The following is a 22,984-nucleotide window of genomic DNA, read 5'->3' as shown; positions in this document are numbered from 1 at the left end:
GATGGAAATCCAACATAAGTCCAACAACTTCCTTAGAGAAGGAAGTTGCAGAATGTAATCAAAAGCACCTATATTTTCTTTTTACTACTCCCATACATAGAACTCTCAGAAACAATTCTTGATAATGGTGTCTTAAAAATGCAGAACTCTAAGAAATATGAACCATTAAAAAATTAATTTTTTAGATAGGACTAAAATGTTCATTTAGATAAATACATTAACTTTTTAAAGATTCCCCTAATTTTGTTGAAATATTGTACAAATGATATTCTAGTGGTCTTCAAAGACTTAAAGCAATATAACTTCTCAAAAAGGAGTGTACTGAGAATAACTGATCATCATCTAAATTTGGGGTCAACCAACTTTTTCTTAATGGATCAAATAACAAATATTTAAGTTTTGTGGGTCATATAGGCTCTCATATAGGCTCTCTCTGACAAGTACTCAATTCTACTACTGTAGCACAAAAGGAGCCACAGATCATATGTAAACAAATGGTATGACTGTGTTCCAATAAAACTTTATTTATAAAAATAGGCAGCAGGCCAGATTTGGTCTGTAGTTTGCCAATCCCTAATCTAAGTGATTATTACCATATAAAATGTCTTTTTTTTATTTTAAAGATTTTATTTATTTATTTGACAGAGAGAGATCACAAGTAGGCAGAGAGGGAGGCAGAGAGGGAGGCAGAGAGAAAGAGAGAGAGAGAGAGAGGAGGAGGCAGGCTCCCTGCTGAGCAGAGAGCCGGATGCGGGACTCAATCCCAGGACCCTGAGATCATGACCTGAGCTGAAGGCAGAGGCTTAACCCACTGAGCCACCCAGGCACCCACCACATAGTATGTCTTAAGTATACTTTACTCTGGCCTACAAGTTACATAATATCTACATATGTTGAAGTAGTAGGTATAATTTATTACATGTTTTAAATTCAATTATTTAACTATAGTCTTAAATTTATTTTCCAAGAACCAACCCTTGTAACCACAGTGATCTTTTGTTAATATTTTAACATTACTAAACAAAAAGAAATGATGTTTTTAACAATGGGTCACCTTTTATATTCAGAAACTCATAAATATATCATACTTAATTCTTTATTTCTTCTATAAAAATGAAGAATAAAGTACAAGCATTTGCTTTGGACATTTATCCTAAGTGAGGATCGAGATTGAAAAAATATTTTCTCTCTGTTCAATCTGATCCAAGATTCTTTATTTAAAAAGATTCTTTATTTTAAGAGACCATCAGATTGCATATGAATAATCTAAGCAAATTAATATGGGCTCAAAATTTTTGTGCAAGGATGTAAAATCCTTCTCCACACAGAAAAGGGTGTGGAAACATATCTAAAGACACATTTAGTGTCTTTAGGGAGTGTCTGGGTGGCTCAGTCAGTTAAGCATCTGCCTTTGGCTCGGGTCATGATCCCAGGGTCCTGGGATGGAGTCCCGCATCGGGCTCTCTGCTCAGCAGGGAGCCTGCTCCTCCCTCTCCCTCTGTTATTTCCTACCTCCATGCTCTCTTTCTCTCAAACCAATAAATGAAAATAAAATCTCAAAAACAAAACAAAACAACAACAAAAAAGAAAGTACAATCCTGAGATCTGAACAATGGAGCTTAATTCTAGAAGTTACTACTTTAATGTGTACTAGATTACAAATCTAGAGACTTATTTCCAGTGCTCAAACCCCCTCAGGTTTCACATTTCTTCCTTTTCTTCCTCTTTGAACCCAAAGATTCTCAAACTTTCTAACCATCAAAATCTGCATTTGAGAAAAGAGCTGAAATCTCTAAACTAAAAAGACTGGTAAGGTTAAAAGTCAGTTTTCTCAGGGACACTGGCATTTTAAGAGATCAGACTAATAAAAATTTTTCTGTTGAACTTTAAAAAATATATTTCATACATTCTTCCTTTTGTAAATAAAACAGCATTAATCATCAACAGCATTAATAGTGTCGTTTCATGTCTCCCTCCCATAGAGAAATTCCATTTAATTGAAATATCATTGGAAAGTGAATGCATTTCTCTTTTTCTATTTTGGCATTTGAGGATTTTTTCCTTTTCTTTTTAATAAGATTTTTATTTATTTATTTGTCAGAGAGAGAAAGCAGAAGCAGGGGTAGATGCAGGCTGAGGGAGAAACAGGTTCCCCACTGGGGATCCCAAAGCAGGACTCGATCCCAGTACCCTGGGATTATGACCTGAGCTGAAGGCAGATGCTTAAGCAACTGAGCCACCCAGGTGTCCCAACATCTGAGGATGTTTTGAAAGAAAGAAATCTAACCCAGGGTGACTAGGTTGGCAAATAGTACCATGTAGCCCCTCACTTTGTGTTCATGGATAAGCACTACTTCCACTTATGAAGAGCACTTGAACAGGTATTGCCATCCTGACATGAATTCATCAGTCGTGCTGTCTAGACTTCAGGGTAGGTTATGGTATGGTCTTTCTGCCCTACAAATCTGCCGTTTCCTACCTTGCTATCAGTTTCCACTTCTTGGTAAGTCAGCCCCTAGAGTGCCCTCTGTGTTCTCTATGTTTCTAATCTACTCTTCACCATCACTCAGAAACGTGAACATTCTGGGAAAACTAACAGCAAAACATCAGCCTTGTTAAATAATGAAGATTAATTTTACATATAATTCCATGTCAGTATGACTCTGTGTGGCTAACCAACCTCAAACAAATTATTTCGTTTCTCCAGGCAAACCCGATACGTTTCCTCAACTGCAGGATGAAAGAGCTAGGTTAAGAGCTTCCAAAGGTCCCTTCGACTTCTAAAAGTTTTATGATTTTATGACTAAAGCACATGGTGCTTAGTGACAGCTATTCTCTTTGAAGCTCAGAAGCCATTTCTGCTTAATTTTGCTTTCTGGGCTCTGTCCCTAAACGTTGATGTTGAACCAACTGCCAGGCAACGAGACGCTAAAGCACAGCGCTATGATCTGAGAGGTCCGCGATCTTTTCTAGGTGTTTTTGCAATCCAAAAAAACTTCGAAAAGCAAAAGCTCTCTGTTAAGTTTAGTGCAAATTTATTTATTTGCCAGCAAATAATATAGACCTGAACTGCTGAGAAGCCTTTTATAGTCTTTCTGGCTTCCACTCAGTTTGCATATTCAGATGTTTTTTTGTAAATTTATGACAAGGTGCTATTCGGGGCCCCACCACGGTTGTCAGGTAATACGTAATAAGTGAACCATATTGATTCAGTATAAATCAGAAAATCCTAGAATTCTGAAAGCTTATCTTGTCGTGTAAAGGATGGTGAGGGAGAGCAAACCCGATACGTTTCCAAGGATGACTTGAATGTTTCAAATTTTGCATCTAAGAATAAATGATGCTTGGTATTATTTCCATGACACTTTCATGTGTATTCCTTGATAATTTTCACCATGCATCTTTTAACTTATTAGCTAATCAAAATAACCAGCTAATAAAAAGTGCCCATTCCCTGTTACCGCTAAATGGAAATGTTATGCATCTTAGTATTTCGTAGGCCAATGTTGGGAACAATCAGACAGCCTTGTACCAAATAAAGGAATAAATAAATGGGGAGATATTTGAACCTGCTTAAAAAGTAACCCAGGCACACAAATCCAAAAGCCTTCATTCCCTCCATCTTTCTTTCTTTCTTTCTAATACTACCCACCTCTATCTGAACGTTTATAATTAATTCATCATAATCCATCAACATACAAAAAGAACATTTCTGGACTTTCCCCAGCTCCTCTGGCTTAATCCGAAGAGGTGCAATAAACATTAGCTTGATGAATGAATCCATCAGTGAATGAATGACACACCTAAAGTCATCTCCCCCATTTGGAGCTGAGCCATACTACTTTTGCAGATCTACAAAGCACAGGGGAAACATTCAGTGAGTTCCTACACAAAAATCCTCCGGCAAATAGGCTATTCCTCTGAGCTGAATTCCATAGCCCTGCTTTTCGAACAAACCAAAAGTACCTATCTTATTACCATCTATCTTCTGGTTAATAATCCTCTGGCTGGATCCCATCTGGACCTTCTAAGAGTGAAAGGCGAGTTTCAAAGAAAAATGCTTTCCCATCATATGACATAGCCTAGTGGCAGAAGGAACAGACTGACGAGGGGTCAGGGTAGTGAAATAAAGCAGAAGGGGCAAGTCATTTCAACTTTCTACATGAGCAAATCAAACATTGTTTTTAGAAGGAATGAATGTGACTGAGAATGGTATAATATGTGTTACGGAAAACAAGTAAAGTTTTTAAGTGAAGGCTAGTCCTTAGGCATGATTTTAGGCAGAGAGAACAAAAGGGAGAGTCTGTCATACACTTATGTAATAACTACTCTTATTTAAAACTCAGACATATAACATAGAAACTATTTTTTTTCATTAAAAAGAAACTACTTTTTATTTTTGAGTGCTTATTGCATGTCGTTAGCACTAATATGAAGAGCATGTTTAAATGTGAAGAATTCAATGAGAAAACAAATGACTACTTTAAAGATTTTCCTGTTAGAGATAAAAGTCTACACATTCTTGGGTGGAGTCAGGATCTGCACTTTTTGAACTTTTTCTTGCTTTCATTTAAGTGAATAAATAAGAACAGATTTTAATATGCATATTAAATACCTAGCAAAGGCAACATAAGAGACTCATGTAAATATTCAAAGTATATAAACAGTGACAATATTACTCTTTAAGTCGTTTACAGCACATTAATCATGCTATTATGACTAAAGACAAATTAAAAACATGTCATACTTGTTTACCAAAGTTAATTAAATTGCACGTAATGGAGCTTCAATGGAAAGGGAATGTGGAGTTAATAGCCGTAGGGTGCAAAATATTCTCAAACTATATGTTATAAAAATACAAAACCTTATCATTAAATATTTCATAATCTCTGAGCATGTTGGAGACAGTTACCTATATACATCTGGTGTCCTTGTAGATTTGGATGCAAACTCTATAGTGACTCACTAATAAATGTGATTAATGGATGCAACTGAAATAGAAGTTTTACAGAAGCCTTTCAAAGTAGGGAGAGGTCTGTGGGTTGTGTAGCTGTGTTTACTGAGGGGTCTCAGTGACCCTTTTTTGGAGCAGAGTCATATTTTGCAGCTTAGAAGGTATTAAGCCAATCTCTTGGACTCCATTGTTTCTGGTGATTCAGCAATGTTTCCTGATGCATATTTTACTGATCCATCATTTTTAGGTATCTTGGTCTCTATGTCTTACAAATGATGTGGACATAAGCAAGAAACTAGTATAAAGTGAACATTAACAGAGCACCACAAAATTAGGTAATATTGTACCTACAGAAAGCTTTAGCGGGGTTGCTTTGCAACTCTTGAATGTCCCTATGATATGACACAGATGAAAGCTCAGTAATAAAAAACATGGGGAGGAGGGTAGACCGAATTAAATACTAAGAATGTGGAGTCATTCCGAGCAGGCTTTGCTGCCCCGTTAGCAGTGAAGGTCCGCTGTGTGCCTGAATAGCCCAGCATCCGCGCCCTCTTCCTCCAGGAAGAACACTTCAACTTTCCTCTGCGGCACTACTACCCCTTCCATGCTTGGCTTCAGTGCTTTGGCCTACGCTGATCTCTGCCCCTAGCTCCAGAGAAGGGCGAGTGACCCATGCCTGGCCAATCATGGCGGCACATGTTCTGAAATCCATGAGTGGCCTCGGTTACAGGACTTCTGTTGGAACTCTTAGGAAAGAGCAGCTCCTACTCCTCCGGATTTGGGGGTGAGCCTGGAGCTGCTATGGTGTGTGCCAGAGAAGAAAGTCTGCCCAAGAATGAAGCTAACATAAGGGAAAGCCCCAAGGCAACACAGGGGAAAGCAAAGCTGAGAGTTGTTTTGTTTTGTTTTTGGATTAAGCCCGTTTGAACTGAGTTTCTGTTTTTCCTAGGATCTTCTCCCCTTGCACGCATTTTTCAATTGTTTCTAGATTCAATTCTGAAGTTGTCTTGCCCTCTGGATGAGGAAAATCTCCCAAATCCCCTACAAGGGGAAGCAGAGCAGTCATGGCTCCTGAAGAAGCCAACTGGTTACAAAGAAGCACTATAGGGCCGGGGCCTGGCCATAATTGTCCCTGTTGTCTACCATAGAAAGAAACTCTGAATCCTTCGCTGAGTACACACAACCCTTTATGAGTACTGTCCCTCGCCCCAGTTTATATGTCTAGCCTTATCTCAATCCCCATGATGTTTCCTACCTCAAGAGCTCTTGTCTCTTTTCTGCCAATGCCCTTTAAGATTCGTTCCCTGTGTGCCAGTTAATTTATTATTTCCCCTCCCTCATTATATTTTTCTCATATCCCTATTGCTTTTCCTGCTCACCATCCATTCCTTGTGGTCAGAGCACTCTGACTTTCCTGGGGGGAACTACCTTCCACCCTCCAGGTCCTGTGTTTTGGGTTGGGTTCCATAGATGGATCCTGTTCAGTACCTAACCCATGTTACAAATTGTCTCCTGGTCCATGTTTAATGATAATTTAATAGCAAGTCTCCAAAAGTGATAGTGTGTGGAGCAGGCTGTACTGGTTAAAATCACCAAGATACCTAAGCATATAGTTTTTGATGAAGCAAAACAAAAACAAATACACAAGCAAATAAAAATCACCTAGCCATATATCAGAAGGGGTAGACATGATGCCAAACAAATACTTCTGGTAGGATTAACATAAGCAAACAGCCTAAGACAGTCTGAATATTAGTGTCTTCACACATATCATCAATTTTGTTCTACCTCTTGTTTCCATATTCGATTCAAAATTGTGAGCTTGCCATTTTCTCAAGTAAAATCTTCTTAGGATTATCAACAAGTTACATCAACGTTCTACTTTACTAGTAGTGTGTTTCCCAGATTCAAATATAAACAACTGGGACCCCTCCCAGTGGGGTGCAGGGATAGAAACACATGCCCATGTAGCCCTAACATTAATGTCACCAGTTTAATATAGTCTCCACCATTTAAAGATTCCTTTCTGTCTGTTGACAACTCTTTTGCCATTGAGTTTCTCGCCTGGGTGGCATTTAAGCTATATTTAAAACTTACATCTTGTTTATATATGCTCTTGAGCCAGAACCTTTGATTTCCAGAAAGGAATTTGCTGATCTCTTTCCTTCCCCACTAAAAAATTACTGATGTTACAGTAATTGCATCTACGACTGTCACTGTTGATCTCTTCAAAGGGTTGATACCAAATGCAAAGCTTAGATAGCTTGGCTTTGCTTCTGCTTTCATCCAAAATAAAAGTCAAAAAGGTTATATTCTACATTTAGTCTATGCATTTACACTTATATACCTAAACACTGTCTGATTAGGTGTATCATTTTGGGGAAAAGCTTATCTTGAGCAATATTTCGTTCAGCCACACCGGATTCTGTTATACATATGCATACATGTAAACATGTAAGTATTACATATTTTTAAAGCATGTAGTACAGTTATAGACAATAAAACTGAGCAGTGAAATACTTTTCTTGAGGGAAGAATTAAAAATACTGGCCCATTAAATGTCATCCAAAACTAATGGGAAAAGAAAAGAAATTAGACATTCATGCAACTGAAACATGAACGTCGGGGTCAACCAAGTTGTGCCCTGGTCATTAATGAAAAATTAATGATCACTTTGTATTTTATAACGTTATAAAAAAGCATTATTTCCCAATGTTTTCAGTCTAATATAGCCAAATAAGGGTATATTTCTTCATCCAAAACTGAATCTAAATTCCTATTAGATAATGTCAATGTACATAATTATCCCAAAAAACACAGTAAAAACTTTTGATGGAGACAAAAAATTAACAAGGCTTATTTTCAATTACTAAATATTTTGTGAAAAATTAAATGTATTCTGATGCAATATCATCATTCATCTTTAATAACTTATAAATTTTCAAGTGCCACAATAAATTCAAATTAGCACAATTATGGGATTAAATTTTCTACAGTGTTTTCCAACTGTCACCCAAGGCAGTCATAATTTAACTATGAGTCTGTTTTGAACTCATTTATATTTCAACCCATTAAATGTCTGGTATTTAAAATTAAGTGTAACGAATTATAGAAAGGGAAAAAATTAAATTGTAGAAACAAAAAGCTTACTGGCAAGCTTCATCTGGAAGTTTAACGGCAAATGTGTGGCTAAGACTAACTCCATGGGTACAGGAAAGGTCTCACTTTTCATACAATATCCAACAATGTGACTAAGTGCCTCCCAGAAATTTAGAATTAGAAATGCAAAGGTTAGATAAAGTTAAAGGTCATCCCCCTACAGGCAAGAGGGGGCCAGCTCCCTACCAAGTTTCTAGCAGACCTGCTTCCCTAGGGCACATCATAAAAGTAATTTACTGACAACTCACCTTACCAGGGGTCATTGGGGGCCTCAAGTCTTCTGGAATTCACTTTTAAGAAGCATGATTAAGTGGGGACAACTACTGGCCCTAAAGTATTTATGCTGAGAACAAATGTCTGTCAGAATTAAATTCTTTGTGTGTGGTGGTTTCAGACTTAAAAAAAGATGTGTGGCCTGATGAAAAGCACATATATTCTATTCACCAAATTAAATCTTAGAATGAATATTGGTTAATTGATTTATTAGGTTTTAAAAAAATACTCCAGAAATCCAAACAGACAACACAGCCTAATAAAGTGGAGAATGGATTTACCAAGTTAGTTAAATCCTTTTCAATCTTTTCTAGTCCAGTTTTGTCTTACACTGGAGGAAAAAAAGCATTCACATTATTTCAAAGAAAAATGAAAATGTCATTTAAACTGAGCCAAGAAAGTTGACTTACTTTAAAATTTTTACAAGAAAATCGATTTCCTGATTAAAACAAATCTCCAGCTTTTCGTGTTTTTGATAGTGTTGACATGAACTATTTGGTTTAATATTAGGTTGAGATGGCTTTTCACATTTAAAAAAAAATTACTAAAGGTTAAAAGTGTGCAGTGGACAAAATTAAAGCAGATTGTCTGACACTGTGTGTGGGATACAGCCCTGATCTCTACAGTGCACGGAAGCAAAGCTGGTACTTTGAATTGCACAGCACACATCTCAGTAATAACAGGGGATGAGGCATACAATTTCAAGGAACACCCACAATGAAAATTAGTCTTTCCAAACAGAGAATTGTTTTGGAAAAAGTTAGGTTAATTGGCACCATGGGATTTCTCTCAAAGAAACACTGAGCGCTGAAATCCTTACAAGTGCAAGTAAAATGATCAAGCATTACCCTTTGTCCCTTTTCAATTTTTCACATCTAGTTTATTCTATCCACAACCAAAATTAACTTTTGTAGTTTCCCAGGCAGGTAGAAAAGGAGATCATGTGTTGCCAGCTGAATTTATAGCCTGAAGGACTGGTTAGTTAAAGGAGGTTCGGTTGCCAACAACAATGAAGAAACTCACTGAGTCTATCTGGGAATACTCTACTTCAGAGAGTAAATTATGGGTACTTTATGAGTCAAGTCATTATTTTATAATTTAAATAGTTAATAATTCCCTGCAACAACATTTGCATGTCCCTCTTATTAGAGGTCCGTAGTTTTGTATTCTGTCATCGCTTTAATCCTCTCGACTTCAAGATACCTGGAATTGTCTTCTTGTATGCTAAATCTGAGTATAATAAAACTTTAAAAAAATAATCCTCTGACCCTTTTCTCCACTTAAATTTGATTTCCCAAGGAGGTATGTGTGCCTGTGCGTGTGCACACATACAGTATTTGGCTGTGGTTACTATTTTCAGGAATTATCATTTACAGCTGGCGTAGACTAAGCCCTCTTCTTTATATTACCACAATTGATATTTTCCTGTCATTTACAGCCTTTTGCTGGAACCCATTAGTGTCCTGTGCTGCTAATGTACCAAGTTTGAAAATTTGCTCTTTAAACCTATAGAAGGGAGGTATAAATTCAGTAAACAGCATATGTAAAAATGTTTATATTTAATAGGGTAATTTTTTTTTCAAGATTTTTTATGTATTTTTATAGAGAGAGAGACTGAGCATGAGTGGTGGGGGCAGGGGTAGGGAGAGGGAGAATCTTAAACAGGTTGCACACACAGTATGGAGCCTGATGTAGGGCTCGATCTAACAACCTTGAGGCCATGATCTGAGCTGAAATCAAGAGTCAGAGGGTTAACCAACTGAGCCATCTAGGTGCCCTAATAGGGTAAATTTCTAAACATTCCTCCAAGTATTGAAGCACCAAAAGTTGGACCTGAAAGGAACCTCACCTATCACTGATTCCTTCATTTGCAGATAAGAACTTAAAGCTTGAGTAGTCAATGACTGACTGACCCATGGGCACAAAGCACATCTGCAGCAGAGCTGGTGCTAGAAGTCAGTACTCTTTATGTCTGCTTTACCTATACCTCTATGTCCCTGCTCCCTCCCTTGTCACTCCTGGTCTACTCTCAATGAGGCTGCTGCTGATCTTGTTTCAATAGTTCATCAGATCATGTCACTCTTCTGTTCAAAATCCTCCAGTGATTCCCTGTTCCACTTGACGTAAAAGCCAAAGACCTTCAAACATGCTAAGTCCCTACATTAAACAATGCATGCTTCCCATCCTGACCAACACACAGATGCGCAACTCTGTGACCTGACCTCCTAGAACTAATTTTCTCTTCCTTCCCTCAGCTCTGGACTGGTCTTCTCCTCAGCCCACTTTAAGGTTATAATCTGTCTTCACCTATAGACTTGTTCGTTTGAAAACTTACCACCCTATTAATCCCTATAACTTAAAACATTCTCCTGCCATTATAAACTGAAACCTGAAGTCTCACTTCATGCTGAGTTACGTAGCTTTTAAAAGTTTAACCAGGGTAACGATGACCACACAGAAGGGTGAGGGCACTTACTGGCCAGTGTGGTAGGATGCCCAGTAAGCTTTGCACTAGCAGACGCTGATGGCGTTTCTGCATCAGGACAAAGGAGAATAACAAAAAAAATCAGAATAAAGCAAAGTAAGCCCCACTCTCCAAGCCTGGGCAAGCAAAAAGCCTCTAGCGCCTGAGTCACACCGATGGCTTCTCTTCCCTATCATTCCCATGGATACATTTGGAGACTTGCACTGCTTTCAATTTCACAGAATCTGGGGCTAAAGAGGACCCATTAAACCAAGTCCCCTGACTTCAAAGATGAGGATGCAGAGAGCCCAGAAGGTTAAGGCAGACTGCTCCAAGTCCCAGAACTGGCAAAACTGGTACCCTAGTCTTGGCAGTGGATGAGTGCTATTGCCACACAGTGAGGTGGGATATGACAGGAATATAACACAGTAGGGATCAAAGGTGTTAAAAATTGATGCTGTCACCAGAGGTTTTCCTTAGTAGTGCCGGTAATAATTATTTACAAGGGAAGAAACTCACTGAGTCGTTCATGTCCAAAAGTTATGTTTTGTTTTTGTTTGTTTCTGTGCAAAAGTTTTATATGAATTGACTTTAAATCAAAGCCAAAAACTTAAAATAGACACACACCCACACACCTACACCCTCCCACCCACACACACTCATACACAAGCTTCCTTGGACAAGGAGATACTGTCTTTAGGTTGCAATTAAGGAGCTATGCCAGCTATTGGATAAATCCTTTTCAAGCTAGGCACATTACTGCGAGTCACAAAATCCTAAGATCAGCCCCAGGTGACATGCACAGAGACCCTGGGTGTAAATACATTATTGATGTCATGGGGTTAATCAGATCTTCCAAACCCCTAGAGTTTCCAAACTTCCAAACAGAAGTTTAAATAGTGGTTAAAAGGGGAGGGGGAAAAAACCCCACAGCAGACTGGATAAGAGAGAATGAGCTACCTGGCTTTTTCAACCTCAGGTCATAGGCTTGAGTCCAGTCTAAGCTTAGGAACTGATAACTTATGACAGATGTTCGGTGACCTGTATGTGAGAGGGAAGTCAGTTCAAGCTTTGTTTCACCTTTCCTGAACAGGTGTGTTCCCGTCCTTCCAACAAAGATGTTTGAACTGAGAGAGCCTCATCATCAATTCTTTCGGAGAATGCCCAAGATTTAATGGGAATTAAATTTGGTTATCTTTTTATCCTTTTTAGAGTAATGTTTTCCTAATTTTTTCTATCCCCAAGAGTCTTCCATGGTCACTGTGTACACTGGTTTTCTTTTTTTTTTTAATGTGTTTTTTTTAACAGTTTCGAACTTTTGGCTAATGGTTCTTAGAACAGATGTGTTTTCCCTATCTAGAAATAGACTGAGGTCAGATGTAATTTTATTTAGGTTTGTGATACACTTGGATCAAAGGTGCTTTAGGATAGGAGGCTGGTTTAGAAATACCTTATTACAAAAATTTTTTTTAAAGTAAAGAATTTAGCTACTCTTAAAGAGAAAGCCAGAATATTTGATATTTAGATGTTTGAAAGGAATCATCTTTTCTGAAGAATTTTTTAACAATATGTAAATTTTTAAGATCCTTTTGTCATAACATTTTTATATGAGCTTCAGTTTATTGGGTTCAGTTCACAATCAGATTAAATGATTGTAGTTTCTAGCAATGATGGAATTAAATTCATTGATCTCTTTTTCTGTTCCTGTTCTGCTACAATGTATATGATAGAATAATTGGCACATATTTTATCTTAAAGAACTATTTTTTACAGATTTTCTGTGCTATGAAATTTAGGCATGTGGAATTACGCATTATTTTAAAATGAGTGAATGGATGACCTTAAAATTAAATTATACATGTCATGCCCAGATAGAGTAAAATAGAAATTCATTGGCTAAAGGATTCAAATTTTACCTCCCTTTTGATGGTAATTCCTGAGAGCTATTGTGACCACATGTGTTGTCACCTGGTATCACAAAGTCATGCTGAGATAGAAAATTAGATGGTTTAGAAAAAGATTTTCTCAAGCTTTTCTCATTATGATATATTATAGAATGGCCTCAATAAATAGCACTTTTTTTTTTATTTTCCAAAGCATATTTTGACAAGCAAAGTCCAAAGTTGATTTTATATCAAGGTAGTGACTCAGTTTTTAAAAGCACTTTAAAGGGGCACCTGGGTAGCTCAGTCAGTTGTGTATCCAACTCTTGATTATGGCTCAGCTCATGATCTCAGGGTCATGAGATTGAGCCTCACATCGGGCTCCGGACTGGGCATGGAGACTGCTTAAGACTGACTTGTTTAACTTTGGTGTTTTCCTTTAAAGTTCTCTCTTCCCTGATTTCATGGCACGTTTTACCGATCTGCTATTAAAAAACAAACAAACAAAATTGTGGAGCAGTACGCTATGTCATGACATTACATGGTAACTTCGTAGCAACTCTGCCCAAGTGCTTTCCTCCCAAATCCGGAGAATCTACATCTATGCTTGGAGCAATAGTTGCAAGTGGGCAAAAATATGAGCCTTCTTAGTTTTCAGTCCCAGTATATTTCCTTTGCAAATCCTACAATTTATTAACTCTACGGCAGATTGACACAAACCATGTTCCAAAACAAACACACAAAAAGACCTTCATTACTATAATATCCAGGTTGAGAGAAACTACTGTGGCAGCACAGAAATTCTAGTGAGAGGCTGCGGCCGTGCTTGGGGGTCGCCGCACTGTGCTTCGTCATCCTTAGGCATGTTCTCTGAGAACCCCCAGGAAGGGACTTTTGCGTTACGAGGCAGGTACCAAGGCCATCCACCTACTGTCAAGAGCTGATGTCGCAAAAGTGAAGGTTTTGTCTTTCTCTAGTTACACACTGAAATAAAAGTATGTTCTAGCTTTTTCTTTTTGAACTAAAGAAAACTCACACACATACATCAACATAACTTTGTTTCCCTGGGTCTGCCATGTAATTTTGGTGCAAAAGCTAACACTATCCCACAATTTCCGTAGGTTACAATTCAATCCCATATTAAGGGGGCTGTTATACACGAGGGCATCTAGTTAACAGTGGACCCTGGAGCCTGTGAGTCATTCTGGGGGCTGGTCTTGTCTTCCCTCCTCCCCCCACCCTTTTCATGTTAGAATGATAGATGATAAGAGCTAAAACTTCCAAAGCATTTCAGATTCATGTGACATTGGACATATGAAGTGTGAGGTGCAACCTTTTATTATCTCTGTTCTGCCGACGAAGAGGCTAAGACTAGAGAGACTACCTCACTTGCCTAAAGCCAAATCACCAGCTCATGGTGTGGATGCAGTGATGGGAGCCCAAGTTTGTATGCTTGATGCCAGATCTAGGCCGTCAGCTTGCTCACTGTCCTGCTGGGACGAACATCGCCCGCCCATCACAAATCACAGCTTCTTTTTTTAGTTTAGTTTAGTTTTTTTTTTTTTTTTAAAAGAGTTTAGTTTAGGTTTTTTTTTTTTTTTTTAATTAATTTATTTGACAGAGAGAGAGATCACAAGTAGGCAGAGAAGCAGACTCCCTGCTGAGCAGAGAGCCTGATGTGGGGCTCGGTCCCAGGACCCTGGGATCATGACCTGAGCTGAAGGCAGGGGCTTTAACCTACTGAGCCACCCAGGCGCCCCCCAATCTCAGCTTCTTGAACATACTTCTGTCTTTCCTCCTGAGCAGTTAGCTGACTAAAGGCAGAGAGCAGCAGAGCACAGGGGTTTCAGAGCATGGCATCAGATAACTGTCTTGGAAATCTGGCTCCCGTGCTTGCTACCTGTGTTAGCCTGGGCACTTTGCCTAACATTGGGCCTCAGTCTCTTCATCTGTGAAATGGGATAGTAATACATGCCTCACAGGGTTACTGTCAGAATTACAGGGGTCATCTATGTTGTGGCTTAACAAAGTAAGAGCTTAAAAAAATGACGGCTATGATTAGTAAGAATGAAGACTGCAGGATACTTGCTAACAACACAGCTTGCTTGAGGTCTGTAGTTTTGAGAAAGAAAAGCTAGTCAATGGCTCAAAAGGGAGCGCTATGCTCCCTTCTACCATTTACAGGTAGCTTTGTGATGCCTGCTATTTTCTTTGCTTTAGATAAGACAGCTCCTGGGAAGCAATGACAGGTGGTATCAATAATCGCTCTTCTCTCTTCTCTTTCTAGTCAGATACTCTGAAGTGGTAGCAGGCACGTTCAGACAGAGGATTTTTACAAGTGGCAGAGTCTTTCTCTAGGGTCCAGACTTTTTAGTTTTCCCCTTGTTTTAATGATTACCATAGACTTCTGAGATTTATAGGCTCTATTTCCTCTGCCCTTCAGGTCTTAGATAAATATAAAGACATTGATGTAAGAACTTTCCTCACCTCCACTGTGACTTATGGGACCTAAAATGCAGGAGAAGGCAGGCCTTTCTCTGCTCAGCTGGAGGGACATTACAGCTGCCTCTTCAGTTTCTGTCTCAGTAAAAAACGTGATGCACGATGGAAAATAATTTATAGATTAAACTGGCTTATACTGGCATATAGTACATATATACACATCTATATTTATCAAATGTTTTATCAATGAGATTGCAAATGTCAAAATAAACACATAAGAACATCAGAAATGAAAACTAACTTAAACAATACAAAAAATGACACTGATTATTTCTCATCAGCAAGGGACTTTTTGCTTTACATTAAGATAATTGCTCCATGGACATTACTACTAGATTTGAAATGAGATTCAACTTATTTAAAAATTTAAAACTACATGATTCAGAGCGTATAGGGCATTTTGATATAAAGTATCTGTGACACTCAATTAAAGAAAAATAGTTGGGCTTAATGCCATGTCATTACTACCTTGATATGAAAAAATAACTGTGGCCCAAATTTTACTTGCCTCTGTGCATTTTGCTTACATTTTAACTTAATAGTTTGGAACCAGAATGTTAAACCACAAAGAAAGGGAAGGCATTAAAAAGTTTTTATTTGGGGGCAGACTATTTAATTAACTTTCTAACCACTTTCAGAATGAAGTTGTCTAATAGTTATTCCCACCACTCATACATAGCAATTCTCTTCGAATGCAGTAATTTGATTGACCCAAAACTTCAAAAATGCCACATATACACTTGGGTGTTTTAGGACGGTGGTTCTTCTACTGCAATATTTACCAAAGATGTTTTACGGCTTTCTTTCAAGGTAACACAAGCTTTCTTCCAACCTAAAGTATGCTTAAGAGCTGACTTCTAATGATTTTCTGAGAAAGTATTTGACACACGGTTGAATCATCGACATACACATTTGCGTGCACGCTATATACCCACTGCTACTTTTGATAAGCAAATTGCTTTTTCTTCTGCCCTGACTTATTTCACTAGAGCAATATACTAGCATTTCATGGGCTGCCATAAGACAGCAAGTTGAAGGCAGAGGAAAACACAAAAGGTTAGGTCTCTGACAAACTTCAGAGAAGTAGGACATCCACCCCAATGGGTTGATGAGCCCTTGGATTTCATTAAACTTTCGATGCTCATAATTATGCGTGTGATTTACAAGCATGTGAAATCAGAGGCTGCCCCACTGGGGCTTGCCCCGGCACACCCTGCGTCCTCCTCCTCATACTCCCCTGGCTCCCGGGCGCCCGGGCCACTGTCTCTCAAGAGTCCCACCTCAATGGGCTCAGTCACCCGGACAATCAGCAGCTTTCAGCCTTATGTCCTCCCCTCCCCTGGTAAAAGGATTGCTTCAAAAAGCATCTTTTGAAATGAGGATCCAAGTAGATAGAAAGGGACAGGAGTCCAGTCACACTTGTTCCAATGATAGACAAGTCTTTCGGCATTGTCTGCTGCATGCTGCTAGCCCAGAGGGCTGCTGTGGGTGTGAGCCTCTCCGTCTTCTGGCCGCTCATGAGAACTGAGTGGCAGAGAAAGCTGTGTGTTGGTTTCCTCAAGAGGCCACCCTGTGGGTAACAGGTGCAGGCTTGTGCTTCCTGCACACACACAAAGCTAAGGCTGACTTTCAGATCCTTGGTAGTCAGAAGCTTGGTAAAATTACGCTAGAGTAACTTTTGGTGTCCTCGTCATTTTTACAGGGGTCTACAATATAAACACAAACTACATATTTTAGGAACAGGGATGACAGTTTGCCAACTAGCTGAATACCAGGTTCCAAAAGGAACAAAAATGGGAAAAATTTATAGGCAAAGAAATTGTCCAATTAGAATTGTTGAGATTTTACAACATTCTTTTTCAAAACTTTATATCAAGAATCTTATATGGTGCAAAAATGAACTCATCTTCTTCCTCAAAGTGGACAAGTAATACGTATAGGCCAAGGAAGCGACAAATGACAAATGACAAAAAAGCGACAAATAACAGCTAATATTCAACGATTTGCTCCCCATGGACATTTCAGTAGTAGCACTTAGGCATAGTCTGGGCAGGGAAATGTGTCTCATTCAATGTGAAACTGACCCAGGCATTTAGTTCGGTCTAGATCAGGGGCTCTCAAATTGGCTACACGTTGAAATTGCTTGGGAAAGCTTTAAAATCATACCAATACCTAGGTACCAATCCCAGATAGTGCAACTTAATTTGGGCAGCAGAATTTTTTAAAGGTTTTAGGCAATTACACTGTTCAGCCATTCCTGAGAACCACTGCTTGTCATTCCCAAGGACTTCAGATATATGAAGCTGATTCGAGCACTTGCCAGAAGGTCTGACTCAGAATTCAGCTATAAGCTCAATTTAAAGATTTCAAACTACCAGTATCCTTTTTTTTTTTTTTTTAAAGATTTTATTTATTTATTTGACAGAGAGAGAGAGAGATCACAAGTAGACAGAGAGGCAGGCAGTGAGAGAGAGGGGGAAGCAGGCCCTCTGCTGAGCTGGGAGCCTGATGTGGGTCTCAATCCCAGGACCCTGAGATCATGACCTGAGCCAAAGGCAGAGGCTTTAACCCACTGAGCCACCCAGGCACCCCTCAAACTACCCAGGGACATAGATAGTATGATTTTTAAAATTTCTCCCTTTGGGATAAAACAACAAAAACAATAACAAACAAAGCATGTGCACACTCATACACACGCATACACACCCACAAATGAAGATTTTAAAGGCTGTTCACCAGTTGAACACTTGGGTCATTCTTCAGTGTATTAGTGGTTAGCTTATACAGTGCACTACAATCAAAAATCTATGAAATCACTACATCCTTTTAAAACAGTTTTCTGACTCACTCTTCACTTGGCAAATTCACAAAGCTCAGTCTTCTAGGATTTGAGCTGTTGTGAATGGAATCATCTCTTCCCAAACAAATGACAGTTTAAATTCACAGGGCATGAGAATTTATTCCATTCATCCAACTCAACAATGTATTTCCTATAGCAAAGACAAGTCATTTCTTTAGCTTGTTTCGCATTTTTGCATTTTTGCATATAACTTGGGTTGGACATAGACAATTACACGTACTGAAATCTCCCACAATATAGGCAGCACAATATGGGTGTTTAAAAATAAGACACCCTATTTTTAGCTTCAGACAGGACCACTTAGGGAAGAGTTGTCTAAGTTCCCTGGATGACTGGCTGTGTTGATGGCACCTCTCTGAAGTAGCTTTAAGAATCAGGGCTACTAAAGGTTCGAGGACACCAAGCATGTTCTGCTTCTTGCCACAAAAATGTCAGTCCTTTACCAGGTGACAGAAATCCCTGTTGATTCTTAATTGACAATTAGCAGAAATGGAATTCCAGATTCCCTTACAGCAAGCACTAGCTTTCAGAAACTCTTATAATCAGGAATTCCTCTTTATGTTTGTTTTAATATACTCAGACGATCATTAATTAATATCATGGGGGGATCTCCACTGTGGTTTGTCTTGTTTTCATTTCAAACATATGAAGGTTAGGTCGAGTATACATTATTAATTTCTGTGATCTGAGTATTGCAATCAATACTTTAGACAGTTAATAAGGCTTTATGCCTTCTCTTAGAATTTTAAAACTGAAAGAAGAGAAAGTAATAATTTATGAAATTGCTATTTGTATTATTTACATAAAATGATTGTTGACAAGCACAGAATTCTGCCATGAACACACTAACTATTCAAATATCAAGAAGCCTGAAAAAATTACTGTGAAATAGGTGTGAAAATTTTTTTACTTCAGAAGTCTCTAAGGGGCATATCACAAAAATCAATGGTATGATCAACTCATGAATGTGTTGGCATCCACCCCATCATACCAACAGTGGCCTCTTCTAATACTTCCAATTCATGACTTGCGAGGGAAGTTCCATAGAGCCTAAGATAAAGGAGAGTTGTAGCATCACCTACCTGAGGTAACAAGGCTCTGGTCTCATTACTGGCTATACAGTATATACTCGACTCTGCCGTGATAGGTTCCTATCTTATTGACATCACTAGTCCCAAACTCCAAAAGAATTCAAATATTGCACTTTAAAAAATAGGTTATATTATGTATTCTACAAATGTAGAATCACAGATTTTTGAAGTTTATTTTAAGCCCTGTAAGGCCTGGAACTGTCGTAGGAAATAAGGGACAATGAGGGCTCTACAGATTTTTCCAGAGGCTTGCAGAACATACCAACTGCCGAATCATGGCACTGTCAAAATCTGGCTTATACAATTTTAGTGCATGATGAAATATCTGCAGGTCAGAGAAGATAAACTTTCGTTCACTACCCCAATGAATGGGCGTGAGATGAAACAGACACACTCTGAAGGAACCCCAAGAAAAGGCTGCCATTACTTAGGCAGGCAAACTGGTAGAAATGAGAACATTAGTTCTTCACTTCTTACAATGAAACTGAGCCCATTTCTTACACCTACATTTTATCATGCCTTATCTTTTTAATACCAATATTTTGATTCAAATATTTAAAAGCTGTATGTTATTCTTTCAAATACTTAAAAATATACTCTAAAACCATTGGCAATATGTATCAGGGTTTATGTCCTTTGTCTCAGTAATGCTCTTTCTGTGAAGGGACATTAAGGAAGTCATGCATGATCAGGTTAAATAATACACAGGAGAATGATAAATCACATTACTTGCACTGATAAAAAGAAAATACCGGAGTCACTCTAAATGTCTCATAATTAGGAAATTGAATACCCAGAAGAGACAAAAACTAAGCTTTTGAGAGAAGTTTTCAAATCTGGTAACATACTCATGGCATACTCTTATGTCAAAAAAAAAGAAAGCTAAAAAGATGTATATATGATTGGATTTCAATTTTATTTTAAAGCTGCTTGGGAGAAAAGTAAAAAGAAAACATGTTCTTGTATGTTTCCACATTTATTAATATGGACCTATATTACCTTGGAAGTCAGGATAAATTCATCTAATTTTATTATAAAAGCTGGAAGTATATCAAAATGTTAGTAGTAGTATTCTTTAACTGATGAGATTATAGGTGATGATTTTAAAAATACATTCCCCCAATTTTTTCTTTCATAAAGAGTACATATAACTTTCACAGTAAGAAAAATACACTGCAGGGTGCCTGGGTGGCTCAGTGGGTTAAGCCTCTGCCTTCGGCTCATGTCATGATCCCAGAGTCCTGGGATGGAGACCTCCATCGGGCTCTCTGCTCAGCAGGGAGCCTGCTTCCTCCTCTCTCTCTGCTGCCTCTCTGCCTACTTGTAATCTCTGTCTGTCAAATAAACAAATAAAATCTGTAAAAAGAAATACACTGCTAGTGAGTAATATATGTGCTGCTGCATCTTAATTCTTTGCTCTTGTACCTATCAGAACACATTTCAAAATGTACTTATTAAAGTCTTATGTGCAAAACACTAATGCTTCATTTTAAGAGACTTTTGGTGATTTTGCTGTGAATTCTAATGAAAACTTTTATTGGGAGAAAGTTGAGACTACTGACTTAAACAGATTTTCCAAATGATCTGTGTGTTGGTGCTGAAGCCCTTTTCCATAAATGATCATACGTACCATCAAGTACTTCTCTTATGCAGGATTTCTTGGTGACAGAGTCACAACACACACCTGAATTTGGGTGCTACCAACAACATGGAATATATAATCTCTGTATTCTAACTGAATCATCCTAATTATTTTATTTTATTATTTTTTTTCATCCTAATTATTTTAGATGGCAGGTAATGAATCGACATCAGGAATGTACCTGTTTTTTCCTGGCTTATTTCTTCTGGTTTTGATGTCCATACCTTTGAATAGAGCTCAACAAAGCAAGGAGTTCATTTCTATATGAGTAGAATATACATCCTCCTTTGACTTTTCTCCCCGGGTAAGAAATACAAAAGACAACCAGTTCTTCTCAAATCGCACCGCTACTTTGTTTCATTCTAAATTAGTCATGAGCTATTGAATGTGCCTCAATTTTAAAATGTCAGTTTACTTTACAGCTTCGTACTGCTAATAATATAACATATTATGCTCTTGTCAAACTTGACAGTAATTTTATGTATATACTAGGACATTATCTAACATGAGAATCCAAACTGGAGAAGTGAGAGAAAGCAGCATATGCATATGTAATATAAAAATGGCCAACTATCGATGAAAACATTTGACTTACCTGTAAAAACATTGTACAAGGAAGTCATAGTAAAGGTAGCATTTTTTTATGACACACAAAAACAGATGCAGTAAATGAATGCTTTGCTGTTGCCAAAATAACCGAAAGACCTCTTTGTTTCTACCAGCAAGTGCTGATACACAATTCTAAGTATTATGCCTAGTAAACAACATTTAAACACATACTTTATAAAACCAGGTATTATTTTCAATGTGTAAATTACACAAGGAAAGCATGTCAAGATATCAACCTGATGGCACTGTTTAAGAGTCACCAAAGAACATTAAAAAGGTCATGTCACTGTCCCCAATCAGTTGTCGTAAATTACTGTCCCCTTAGGTTGTCTCCTTAAACATTCTTTCTTTTTATTACAAATACTTTCAGCGAGAGCAGGAACACTAAAATAAAATCAACATAGCCAGAGCAAAGAGAAATAAAATTTAAAAAGCCAACCTTTATTCCACTTTGAACAAGTTTGTGAATGTCCAAATAAGGCTCCTTGAAAATTTCTCCTTCGGGGGTAAGTATCTTCACGTAACCTTCTTTTTCCAGAATGAAGAGACGGTGCGAGCCATCCCCACTATGCAGGGCGCCGACAGGCTGGCGCAGCCCACTCACAACCTCCTGAATACAGAAGCAGTTGTGTTTGTGCTTTCTAAACAAATTAAAGAAAACCGGTAAGCTTTTCTTGAGGTGAAGGAGGGAAAGGATGTACTTGCATCCTTTTCAAAATCTATTTCCTCTAGGAATCAATGGTTTTGAGAATCATGACGTGCTGTTAGCCCAAAAGTCACCGTATGATTCTTTAAAGTTCTTTTCAGTGGAATAAATAGCCTTCTACCAAAAAAAGTCAAAGAGAGAATCAAAATATAAATTTTACAGATTTTAAAATTTCATGAGCTCATCATCTTATCTTTCAGTGACTCTAATTAAAATTAGCTTTACTCACAATAATTAAGCCTTACAGAAAGGCCCTCAGAGAGAAAGTTCTGAGATCTATTTATAAAACTCTGATTTGCTAATAAGAATTGCACTATTTCCATATGCTAACAACAGCCATAAGGGTCAAGTTTAAAACTATAATCATGAAATTCACATGACTCACAGAGAGGCCACACTCATAATAAAAGATTAGTAGTCTAAGCATTAAAGGCATTTAAGCAAATATGATGTTAGACAAGCAAACTACCAAAAAGAAAAAAAAAAAAAGCGTCTGGAGGAGATAGCTGCTGGAATCAAACACAGACAGTGGATTCACTATCAAAACCACAAAACTGGTCAGTTGGTGTTTTGTTTTTGTTTTTGTTTTTTAAGATTAAAGAGCATTTATCTTTATGAACCTGCTGATCTCTTCCACTTTGTCATAGTCTTCCATCTGGTCCAAGTAGTTAGATGCTGGTCCTCTGATTTGTTTTCTTGGAAAATCTGGAAAGCACAACCCACCATCTTTTCTTGCATAGTAAAAACAAAACTCTTCAGCAGTAGTTTGAAGGAAACCTTTAAAAAAATGCAGAAAGACTCATTAGAAATATTTAGCATGACAGTAAAAATGCCCTATTTG

General features: G+C 38.0%; 1 protein-coding gene across 1 annotated transcript in view; it reads right to left on the bottom strand.

Annotated features, from left to right (window-relative positions):
• HHIP (hedgehog interacting protein) overlaps positions 1-22,984 on the bottom strand; it is an 86,772-nt gene that overhangs the window by 51,511 nt on the left and 12,277 nt on the right. The window contains exons 3-4 of the mRNA XM_032332395.1: positions 22,764-22,920; positions 21,877-22,078 (exon numbers count right to left, since the gene is read on the bottom strand). Coding sequence (XP_032188286.1) covers positions 21,877-22,078; positions 22,764-22,920 — 359 coding nt within the window. The remainder of the gene's footprint in view (positions 1-21,876; positions 22,079-22,763; positions 22,921-22,984) is intronic.

Source organism: Mustela erminea, chromosome 2, assembly GCF_009829155.1.
Source record: "Mustela erminea isolate mMusErm1 chromosome 2, mMusErm1.Pri, whole genome shotgun sequence".
NCBI lineage: Eukaryota > Metazoa > Chordata > Mammalia > Carnivora > Mustelidae > Mustela > Mustela erminea.
The sequence above is the reverse complement of the archived record's forward strand: the minus strand, read 5'-3'. Positions and strand labels throughout refer to the sequence as shown.